Raw genomic sequence first — 12,323 nt, 5'->3', positions numbered from 1 at the left:
AGAACTTTTATTCATGGTGCACATTAAGGGTCATATTCTTCAAAATGTACAGACTGGGACAATGGATGCCGTGAAAGGCTACAGAATCAGGCCTAAAATAGTTATTTGAATTCTAACCTGTGGTCACAATGGCCCACATTCCATAGCTGCATAGCTTTCATTCATTTCAAACAATGGAAGAGTTTCCACCCTTCATTTAACTTTAATTTGGAGCTAGAACCATTAAATTGTTGGGTCCCTGTGGAACTGACTCATTTCCTTGTCTCTGTGCTAAATAAGAGGTTCTGATCGAGAAAGTGGAAATTGGATATAGTGTACTTGAAAACCTTATATTCTTTCTGTTTAAGGGCTGTTTGTAGGCAGTATATGGGTAGGGTAGGGCTGATCATGTATCCTCACTGGCAAACAAACAAGTTAAACTAATTCACATTCAGTAAAGGAGTGGCCACTTTCTGCACCCATTTCAGTTTCCAAAGGGTATCGAGATGCAGTCCCATGCAGAGTGCTTTACAATAGTCTGTTTATCAAACTTATCATTATTCTGTGGAACTTTGGTTAGTGCTAATCAAGTATGAATTTTGCAAACTCATTGCTTAATTCTGTGAACCAGCAGCACCAGTCTATCAGCTGCTTTCCTTAGAGCAAGGAAAGATTGGTTTGATATGGTCAGACATCTTGACAAGTACTGTGTCAGCTTCTACTTGCCAAATTAATCCAGATGAAACACAAAATTATTAATAAAATAAAAAAATGTATATTTAATTAAATTAATTAACAATACAAATCTAGGATTGTGCTGCGGTCTGGGAAAATAAATCTACAGTGGTTGATTAAGAGCTCAACATTTGTCCTTCCGAAGTGAATGCAATACCATGGTATCTCCTATTCTAAGTATAGGTAGATGTTATGTTTATTGGAGGGGCTGGACCAGTGAATGCATGGCTTAACAGTGCCTTCTGCAGTCTGTTTTCTTTACTTACTTTATATTATTTTGTGGACAAGGTCAAATTCTGATTAGTAAAGAAGATTGAGAAATATATTGATCTGTTTCCTGGTGATTTAAGATAACAATAAAGCAAGATGGGGAGACTTTGATATAAATGGATACTCAAACATAGGTTTTGATTCTTCTCTTTTTGCACCCAGATTTTAAGACTGTTCAATCTATTTTACATTGCAATTAGAGTGCTTTTGCATAAATTTCACAAAGCCTGTTTGAAATGTCGTTGTCAGAACTGCTCTACAATCTTGCATTAAGATCACTTGATTAAAGTATCTGCATGAGTTCTGATTATATAGCAAGACATCTTCATGTAGATTTTCCAATAGAACAGCTTTTCCAATATGATAATATTTATTGACCTACAGACTTTAGTCTAATCCAGACTTTTATTCTTTAACTATAAACTACTTATACTTGACAAATAACTGCAGACAATCAAGATCCTCATGAATATTTTTAGAAGTAAACCAAATCAGTTTCCAGCTACCAAAAAATAATATATTTATTGACTAAAAAGCTTTCCATTAGAATAATAAATTTACCATATTTCCTTCTACATAATGTGTTTTAAAATAATTAATAGTATGTAAACTTTTATGATGGGCCAACCTTCAACATTTTTATTCTTGACACTTGTGACTTTAAAGATACAAATAACTATAGAAAAGAATTGTAGGCATGAGGCTGAACTGGTTACAGATCATTTCTCTAGTGAAAATATTGGTTTTATCCCAGTTCCTTAATGGGACTTGGCTAGACTGGCGATGGGACTGGCAATGGGACTTGGGTGCCTCCAAACACTTTTCCCTTTTCTGGTCCAGATCTCCCTATTCACATTGATTCCCTAGTTTACTAGTTCTCTCTCTCTGACCTTGGGGTTTGAGACCTTTTTTTGCATGCTCCCTCCTTGCACTCGTCTATAGAAACTTATCAGTATTTTGAATTATTGTTGACATACAGAGCACACCCTGTTAGCCACAGATTGGTATGGAGGCAGTTCTTATAATGTTTGTTTTTCATTATAGTTTGAAGAAAGAAAGAATATGGAAATTGATTGGGGGAAGTGATATCAAGGTTACAGGGATAAAATAATGTCAGTGTCAATTAAGGACACCTTACTTACTGTGACCGGGCTCCTAGCGGGAGCTATGGTCACTCAGTTAGAGTGAACTGCAAAGAATTGGGCAGACAATCCCCATAAAGCTGGTGGACATTCCAATACTTAGATTTACCAAGCCAGAATAAAAGAGATTCTTTGTTACCTTACTGGTTACTCAGAAGTCCAAACAACACAGTTGCCTTAAAGTGAGCCAGCCTCAGGCCTCCATTCAGATACCCATGATGAAAATTTCTATAAATCTTATTTCATCATATAAAGGGAAAGGTTCTACCAATCCCAAAGGATTGGACACGTTACCTCCCAGGTTAATGAATGTTTCAGATCTTACCCAAATACACACTACAGCCAATTCTTATTAATTAAACTAAATTTTTTTAAAAAACAAAAGAGAGAGAGAGAGAGTATGGTTAAAAGATCAATATACATACAGCTGTAGAGTTAATTGTTTGAGGTTCAGATTCATAGACAAGATGGTGAACTTTATGGTTACAAAGAGTTCTTTCAGGAATAGTTCATAGATTATAGTTCAATGTCCAAATCTCACATTCAGGGTGTACCAGCTTAACCGAGACCTCAGTCTTGGGCCTCAAACTTCCCCTGCTATCCTATCATTACTTCCTGATCTTCCTGTATTTTTTTTGAACAAAATGATTATTTAAACACAACTTTTTCTCTCTAGGGGAAATACGAGCAAATTCAATTGCTTAATATGTACATCTTGATACCAAGTACAACTAATATAGATTACCTATTCTGCTAGTATTAAGCATATTTAAGATAATCATATCCTGAAGCATGCTGAACACATTCATGTCCCATGGGAGTTGTATGTGTTTATTAGTAGCCTGATCAGGCTTCAGTTGCCATGAATTTTAAGCACTTGCTTGTCCTAGCATTTAGGATGTCACTCCTTTCAATATTCCTGTTGAGCTAAAGAGTAGGAAGAGCAGCAAGTAACGAAGAGCAAGCTGATAGCTATAAGCAGCAGCAGCAGGAAAGCTATAGAATCTACTTCATCATTACTTTTTGAAAGGCCTGTACTGACTGGAACTCTGAGAATTATGAAAAAAATAAATGTTGAAATTTTAGTGATCAGTAATTCAAATCCACAGTTCCGTTGACTAATCTTACTAAAATAAACTACAAATCAGACAACCTTGAATTTTCCAAGTCTGAGTACAGATGGATTCATTAATGAATTCTTGATCACTAACTTGTAATAGATGGTTTCAAGTTATAACATGTGACTGTAAGAGTTTCTCTCAACTTCAACTTTACAAATTGTAGTTTGAACTGTATTACTGAGTGTGAGAATTTATGAGCATGCTGCAATGAACTTTTGAGTATATTGCAAGTTTAATTCTCATTCCATTAAAGCTAATTGCTCAAGGCTAGTTTCAACCCTAAACATAGCATTACTTAAATAATAGCTGTAACTGAACAAATTAAGACTGTGAAAGATCGGTTAAGTGAAACATTTAGTAGTTTTTAATACCTATATGTGTGTGTGCGCATGTGTGTATGCAAAATTAATCTTACAGGAGTGAACAACCAAATTTAGAATATATAATCCAGTAGGACACTAAACTTCAGTATTTGATAGTTTACCTCAATTTATTGTAACTCGCATAAATTAGACTTTAGACATTTAAGATTTGTTGGCTCACATCTCTGTCTGCCAGACCAATGATTCCTGATGCTGAGTATACAGAAAGCAGGAGACGTAAAGTTTTGGACCAAATCCTACTCAGAGTAATGGCAAAACTCATTTTGGTTTCAATGGGAGCAGAATCAGATTCTTAATATTAAGAGGGGGAAAAGTCAGCAGCAATAATTTAAATAAATCTGAAAATATACTTTCTAGATTTATCAGCACATACCAGCAGTGAGTGACAGAAAGAAGGTCCTGTTAAAAGTGACATAACTGTATGGGCCAGGGTATCATACATAAAATGCTGCATCTGTGATTTGACAGAAAAATATTTTTAAGATATAAAACAGAACTGTTGCATGAAAATACAGAAACATACCAAACGATGATACTCAAAGGGCTATCTTGAAAGTTGGCATGTAGAGCCACTTTTACCTATATACTGTGCTAATTTGGTATGCTATTAGTAAATATGGCCAAATGTTGCCCAAATTGAATAGGAATTATCCTCATTTGCTATGTACGCTACAACACCCATGTGCCAAGTTTTCATGCATTGGAAAGAATGCTTTCATATAATTCCAGTTTGTGACAGTGTGAGGATGACACTGCAAGAAGCTGAAAGAAGCTGAAATAAAACATATTTGTTCTGATTCTTTGCAGACTAGGGTGACCAGATAGTAAATGTGAAAAATTAGGATGGAGTGGAGGGTAATAGGCATCTATATAAGACAAAGCCCTGAATATCAGGACTGTTCCTCTAAAACTGGGACATCTGGAACACCCTGATACTGAACACCCTGATACTGATACACCTGTGCACTGAAAGTAACAGAGTTGCACAGAGTATAAGACAATGCAGAATTATGCCAGGGTAAATTTGGCCCATTGGTTTAACTGATAAACCTTCCAAGCTACAACTGGTGTACAAAGGGCCCCAATTGAGCACAGGAGTTAAGTATGTGCTTAACTTTAAAGCCTTGTGGTTAAGCTTGTAGATTGGGGTGCTGAAGACATGGGTTCAGGTCCTGATTTAATTCAGACATCCTGGGTAACATTAGTCAGTTAAGTCCAGTTTTAAAGTTATTTAAGTGCTGCTCCACTCATCATTACAAGGCCCAAGAAATTTAGACAGCTAAGTCTCATTTTCAAAAGTGACTTAGATACTTAGGAGCCTAAATCTCACTGAAAGTTTTCTGCAACAGCACACAATCCCTGTATGGGTCAAAAATGTCCATTTTTGCTGCTCTGATGGCAGTTAACACATACAGTGTCTGAAGATAGGTTGATTTAGCATGTGATTACATCACTACTACTCTGTTGAGTGTGGTTATATGCACACAAAATCTAGTACAATCAAGTAGCCAGGTCAGAGAGTGCTCACTCCTTGGCAAGGTTTGGCTTGAAATGATATGCACTTACTTAACAGAACGTGCTTTGTAAACATGAGATTTCTTGTTTTTTTAAATTTTAAAAGATGCATGGGCATTTTCCAGTGGCTACTACACTATCTGTATGATGGAAAACCATTTCTGCAAGTGACAGGGGGTATGTCTACACTACGGGATTATTCTGATTTTACATAAACCGGTTTTGTAAAACAGATTGTATAAAGTCGAGTGCACGCTGCCACACTAAGCACATTAATTCGGTGGTGTGCGTCCATGTATCGAGGCAAGCCTCGATTTCCGGAGCGTTGCACTGTGGGTAGCTATCCTGTAGCTATCCCATAGTTCCCACAGTCTCCCCCGCCCATTGGAATTCTGGGTTGAGATCTCACTGCAAAAACAGTGTTGCACGTGATTCTGGGTAAATGTTGTCACTCAATCTTTCCTCCCCTTCCTCCATGAAAGCAACGGCAGACAATCATTTCGCGCCCTTTTTCCCTGGATTGCCTGGCAGACGCCATAGCATGGCAACCATGGAGCCCGTTTTGCCTTTTGTCACTGTCACCGTATGTGTACTGGATGCTGCTGACAGAGGGTACTGCAGTGCTACACAGCAGCATTCATTTGCCTTTGCAAGGTAGCAGAGACGGTTACCATCCCTATTGCACCATCTGCCATTGCCATTGTGATGACAGTTGATTATCAGTCATTTTGCAATTGGTGATGAGATGACGGTTATCAGTCGTTCTGTACCATCTGTCTGCTGCTGTCATGGGTGCTCCTGGCTGGCCTCGCTGAGGTCGGCCGGGGGGCAAATGGACAAAAATGGGAATGACTCCCCGGGTCATTCCTTCTTTATGTTTTGTCTAAAAATAGAGTCAGTCCTGCTAGAATATGGGGCAAGTGTACTAGAGAACCAGAGAGCACAGCCGCTCCGTGTCAGAGCCCCAGAGATCCCGCAGAAATGATGAGCTGCATGCCATTCTAGGGGGTGCCCCTGCAACAACCCCACCATTGCTTCCCTCCTCCCCAACCCTCCTGGGCTACCGTGCAGTGTCCCCCCATTTGTGTGATGAAGTAATAAAGAATGCAGGAATAAGAAACACTGACTTTTTAGTGAGATAAAATGAGGGGGAGAGCCTGCAGCCTCCAGCTGCTATGATAGTCCAGGCAGTACAGAATCTTTCTTTAGACATGAAAGGGGGGGGCTGATAGAGCTCAGCCTCCAGTTGCTATGATGAGGACGGTTACCAAGCCGTTCTGTACCATCTGCCGGGAATGACCAGGAGTCATTCCATTTTTACCCAGCGCCCAGCCACGGGATACCTCACCATGAGGCCAGCCAGGAGCACTCACGGGCTGATGATGACGATGGATAGCAGTCATATTGTACCGTCTGCCATCGGAAGGGAATGCTGGTGTGTTCAGCGCTGCAGCACCCCAGTCTACCAGCAGCATGCAGTAGACATAGGGTGACATTGAAAAAGGCGAGAAATGTTTTTTTTTTCCCTTTCTTTCGGGGGGGGAAGGGTGTAAATTGACGACATATACCCTGAAACACCCCGGAAAATGTTTTTGACCCTTCAGGCATTGGGAGCTCAGCCAAGAATGCAAATGCTTTTCGGAGACTGCGGGGACTGTGGGATAGCTGGAGTCCTCAGTACCCCCTCCTCTCCTCCATGAGCGTCCATTTGATTCTTTGGCTTTCCGTTACGCTTGTCACACAGCACTGAGTGCTGTGGCTCTGTATCATAGCCTGGAGATTTTTTCAAATGCTTTGTCATTTCATCTTCTGTAACGGAGCTCTGATAGAACAGATTTGTCTCCCCATACAGTGATCAGATCCAGTATTCTCCCGTACGGTCCATGCTGGAGCTCTTTTTGGATTTGGGACTGCATTGCCACCCGTGCTCATCAGAGCTCCACGCTGGGCAAACAGGAAATGAAAATCAAAATTTCCCAGGGCTTTTCCTGTTTACCTGGCCACTGCATCCGAGTTTAGATTGCTGTCCAGAGCGGTCACAGTGGTGCACTGTGGGATACCGCTCGGACGCCAATACCGTCGATTTGCGGCCACACTGACCCTAATCCGATATGGTAATACCGATTTTAGCACTACTCCTCTTGTCGGGGAGGAATATAGAAACCAATTTAAAGAGCCCTTTGTGTCGATAGAAAGGGCCTCACTATGTGGACGGGTGCAGGGTTAAATCGGTTTAACGCTGCTAAATTCGGTTTACACGAATAGTGTAGACCAGGCCAGGCAGAGATTAAAACTGGAAGGTTATCAGCTGCTATAATAGAATCATAGAACTATGGGGCTGAAAGGGACACTGAGTGATCATCTTGTCTATCCCCAGACACTGAGACGTGATTAGTATGCCTAGATTATTTCTGATAGGTGTGTCTAACCCATTCTTAAAATCCTCAGTGACAGGGATTCCACAACCTCCTAGATAACCTGTTCCAGTGCTTACCTATCCTTATAGTTTGAAAGTATTTCCTAATATCTAACCTAAATCTCTCTTGCTTCAAATTAACCCCATTACTTCTTGTTCTACGCTTGGTGGACATGGAGAACAATTAATCACTATCCTCTTTATACCAATTTGCTACATATTTGAAAATTACATATTTATTATCAGGACCACCCCCCTCAGTTTTTCTTCTCAAGAATAAACATGGCTAATTCTTTCAACCTTTCCTCTCACGTGATGTTTTCTAAACATCTTATTTTTGTTGTGCCCCTCTGGACTCTCCAGTTTTTCCACAACTTTCTTAAAGTGTGGTGTCCAGAACTGGACTCAGTACTCCAGCTGAGTCTACACCAGGGCCAACTAGAGTGAGACAGTTGTCTCCCTTGCTGTAGACATGACACTACTGTTTATACAACCCAGAATGAGATTTGCTTTTTTTGCATCAGCATCACATTCTTAGCCCATATTCAGTTTGTGATCTGCAATAACCCCTAGCTCTTTTTCTGCAGTATTACTGCCTGCTCATTTATTTCCCATTTTGTTTTTGTGCATTTGATTTTTCCTTTCTAACTGCAGTACTTTGCACTTGTCTATATTGAATTTCATCTTATTGATTTCAGACCAATTCTCCAATTTATCAAGATAAATTAAAATTCCAATCTCACCTTCCAAATTGCTTGCAACCTCTCCAGGCTTGATGTCTGCAGTTTTTACATGTGTACTCTGTACATTCAAGTAATTAATGACAATGTTTAATAGCACAGACCCAGGAGTAACAGCTGTGAGACCCCACTTGACATGTCTTCCCCATTTGACAGAGAACTACAGAGAACTATTCTCCGAGTATGTTTTTTCAACCTGTTGGGCACCCACTCAGGAGCAGCGTCAGGGTTTTTGGCGCCCTAGGCGGGGGTCCTTCCGTGCTCCCAGTCGGTGGCAATTCGGCGGCAGGGGGGTCCTTCTGCGCTCCCAGTCTTCGGGGCACTTCAGTGGCGGGTCCTGGAGCGAGTGAAGGACCCGCCGCAGAATTGCCACCGAAGACCCGGAGCACGGAAGGACCCCCCTGCCGCCGAATTGCCGCCGAAAACATGGAGTGCAGAAGGACCCCCTGCTGCCGAATTGCTGCCGAGGGTCGCAAAATGCCGCCCTCCCAAATCGTGCGGTCGCCTAAATGGAAGCGTCGGCCCTGCACTCATCTTATAATAGTTTCATCTGGACCACATTTCCCTAGTTTGCTTATGAGACTGTCATGTGAGACTGTTTCAAAAGCTTCACTAAAGTCCAGATATATCATATCTACTGCCTCCCCCTATCCATTAGGCCAGTTACCCTGTCAAAAAAAAAGAAGAAAATTAGAGTAGTTTAGAATGATTTATACTTGGTATGTCCATGTTGGCTATTACTTATCACCTTATTATCCGCTAGCTGCTTAATAATATATTGTTTAGTAATTTGTTCCAGTATCTTTTTGGGTATCAAGGTTAGGATGCCTGGTGTATAATTCACCAGGACCTCTTTATTCCCATTTTTAAAGACAGTTATTAAAGTTTGCTATCCTCTAGAACCTCATCTGTCCTCTAAATGTTCTCTAAGATCATTACTAATAGCTCAGCTTGCTTCAGCTAGTTCCTTAAGTGGTATGGGGTAAGCTTCATCTGGCGTTGCTGACTTGAAGATATCTAATTTATCTAAAAAATATGAAGAGTACTTGTGGCACCTTAGAAACTAACACATTTATTTGAACATAAGCTTTTGTTGACTAAAACCTACTTCATCGGATGCGTGCAGTGGAAAATACAGTAGGAAGATATATATACACAGAGAACATCTTTAATCTGTTCTTTCCCTGTTCTGATCTATAATTGTTCTCACTTGTTAATATTATGTTAAGCATCTAGTCACAATTAATCTTTTAATGGGGACTGAAAGAAAAAAACCACACACATTAAAGACGTCAGCCACTTGTGTCATCCATTATTTGTTCTCCTTTCAGAAATTTACACCTGCCCCTGTCTTAGAAGACTCTTCCTTATTCTAATAGTGATTGATGTCCTCTTGTTTTCATAGGTGCATATCTTGTGCCGTACTTAATTTTGCTGATGATAATAGGGATTCCACTTTTTTTCCTGGAGCTTTCTGTGGGCCAGAGAATCCGACGAGGAAGCATTGGCGTATGGAATTACATCAGCCCCACGCTCGGTGGAATTGGATTTGCAAGCTGTGTAGTAAGTTTGTAATTTACATAGTTTGATGTTCTCCAGAACATCACAATGAAATACATTGGGACTTTCTGCTTAGTTTTAACCAAAGGTTAATAATTTGTGTCCTAGCTCCAGGGCTAATTTACAATGTTTACAGAATCCGTAAAACTCATATTCTAATATATAAAACTATTAGTCTTTTGGGAAAAAGAGAGTCTGCTAAAATATTAGCAAGGTATGCAGGATAAACACACAAAAAAATAAGATTTGGAAAATATTGGACTTTTAAGTATATCCGCAAGGGCCAAATCACAGAGCCTTTATTCATTCCTTACTCAATTTTATGTAGTGCAAGATTTAGCTTGTTTTATTTACTTAACTTAAGATATGCAATTGTTTAATAAAGCTTTTAAAATATCTTGTTTTATACTTCAGGTATGTTTCTTTGTGGCCCTCTACTACAATGTCATCATTGGATGGAGTTTGTTTTACTTTTCTCAGTCATTTCAGCACCCCTTGCCATGGGATCAGTGTCCTTTGGTGAAAAATATTTCTCACAGATGTAAGTCTTGGGTATAGTCTTTTTTTTATAGTCACTTTGGGCCTGATCCAAAATCCACTGAAGTCAAGGACAGTCTTTGCACTGATTTCAATGGGCTTTGAGTTAGACCCCTTATTTGGCTATCGCATTTTAAAAAAAACAACTTATTTTTAGGGCTGTCACGTTTAATTTCTTTAATCACATGATTAATCACAGTGTTAATAATAGAATACCATTTATTTAAATATTTTTGAATGTTTTCTAAATTTTCAAATATATTGATTTCAATTACAACACAGAATACACAGAGTACAGTGCTCACTTTATGTTTATTTTATTACAAATATTTGCACTGTAAAAAACAGAAGAAATAGTATTTTCAATTCACTTAATATAAGTACTGTAGTACAGTCTCTTTATCATGAAAGTTGAACTTACAACTGTAGAGTTATGTGCAAAAAAATAAACAAAACCTGCATTCAAAAATAAAACAATGTAAAACTTTAGAGCCTACAAGTCCACAAGTACTTTTTCTTTTCAGCCAAATCGCTCAGACAAAAAAGTCTGGTTACAATTTGCAGGAGAATAAATGCTGCCTGCTTCTTGTTTACAATGTCACCTAAAAGTGAGAGCGTTTCTCATGGCACTGTTGTAACCAGCCGTCGCCAAGATATTTATTGTTGCCAGATACACTAAAGATCTCACTCGTATGTTCCTTCATGCTTCACCACCATCCAAGGACATGCGTCCATGCTGATGACGGTTCTGTTCGATAACGATCCAGAGCAGAGTGGACTGAGGGCATGTCATGTCCATCGTCTGAGTCAGTGCACCCGCAGATTTTTCTTTGCGTGATTTGGGTTCTGCTAAGTTTCCACATCTGAGTTGTGGGCTGTTTTAAGACTTTTGAAAGCATGCTCCACACCTCATCCCTCAATTTTTGGAGGACTTCAGATTCTTAAAACCTTGAGTCGAGTGCTTGTAGCTAATTTTAGAATCGCACATTGGTACCTTCTTTGCATTCGTGTCAAATCTGCTGTGTTGAAGCTGTTCTCAAAATGAACATGGTGCGAGTCATCATCCGAGCTGGCTTAAACATGAAATATTATGGCAGAATGCGGTAAAATAGAACAGGAACCATTACAGTTCTCCCCCAAGGAGTTCTGTCACCAAATGTTAATTAATGCATATGTTGTAAATGACCATCATCAGCATGAAGCTGCCTCAGCGAAATGGTGGCCTAAGCATGAAGGGCATGCAAATACTTGATGTAGCATAATCTGCACGAAATACTTGCACGTCCGCTATAAAAGTGCCATGGATGCCTGTTCTCACTTCAGTGACCTGTAATAAGAAGCAGTTAACAGTATCTCCCATAAATGTAAATAAACTTGTTTGTCTTAGCGATTGGCTGAACAAGAAGTAGGACTTAGTGGATGGGTAGGCTCTAAAGTTTTACATTGTTTTGTTTCTGACTATAGCTATGTAACAAAAAATCTGCATTTGTAAGTTACACTTTCATGAGAAAGATATTGCACTACAGTACTTGTATGAGGTGAATTGCAAAATACTACAGTAAAAGCTGTTTTATCCAGCACTTCACCAACTGGAAAGCTCTATAAACCAGCATTTCTGATCTTCATTGAAATTCCAGTTTATATCTGGTTGGTGTGGGGCCAGCAGGGGCTTGGGGCACAGGAGGGGATGTGGAGCGTGGGCCCTAGGAGGGAGTTTGGTTGTGGGAGGGGGTTTGGGGCGTGGGAGGGAGGGCCGTGACCTGTCCTAGCTGCTCCTCGGCCGAGGCGGAGCAAGCAGCTCTGTGTGCTGCCCATGTCCTTCCCCGAGCACTAGCAACACAGCTTCCATTAGCTGGGAACCGCAGCCAATGGGAGCTGCGGGTGCGGCGCCCATGCGTGGAGGCTCAAGCAGTGCACAAAGCTGC

General features: G+C 40.1%; 1 protein-coding gene across 1 annotated transcript in view; it reads left to right on the top strand.

Moving 5' to 3' along the window:
* SLC6A15 (solute carrier family 6 member 15) overlaps nucleotides 1–12,323 on the top strand; it is a 29,946-nt gene that overhangs the window by 1,317 nt on the left and 16,306 nt on the right. Inside the window, exons 2-3 of the mRNA XM_032781376.2 lie at nucleotides 9,707–9,864; nucleotides 10,276–10,402. Coding sequence (XP_032637267.1) covers nucleotides 9,707–9,864; nucleotides 10,276–10,402 — 285 coding nt within the window. The remainder of the gene's footprint in view (nucleotides 1–9,706; nucleotides 9,865–10,275; nucleotides 10,403–12,323) is intronic.

This window comes from Chelonoidis abingdonii, chromosome 1 (assembly GCF_003597395.2).
Source record: "Chelonoidis abingdonii isolate Lonesome George chromosome 1, CheloAbing_2.0, whole genome shotgun sequence".
Lineage (NCBI taxonomy): Eukaryota > Metazoa > Chordata > Testudines > Testudinidae > Chelonoidis > Chelonoidis abingdonii.
Note: the sequence above shows the minus strand (reverse complement) of the source record. Positions and strands in the feature narration are given on the sequence as shown.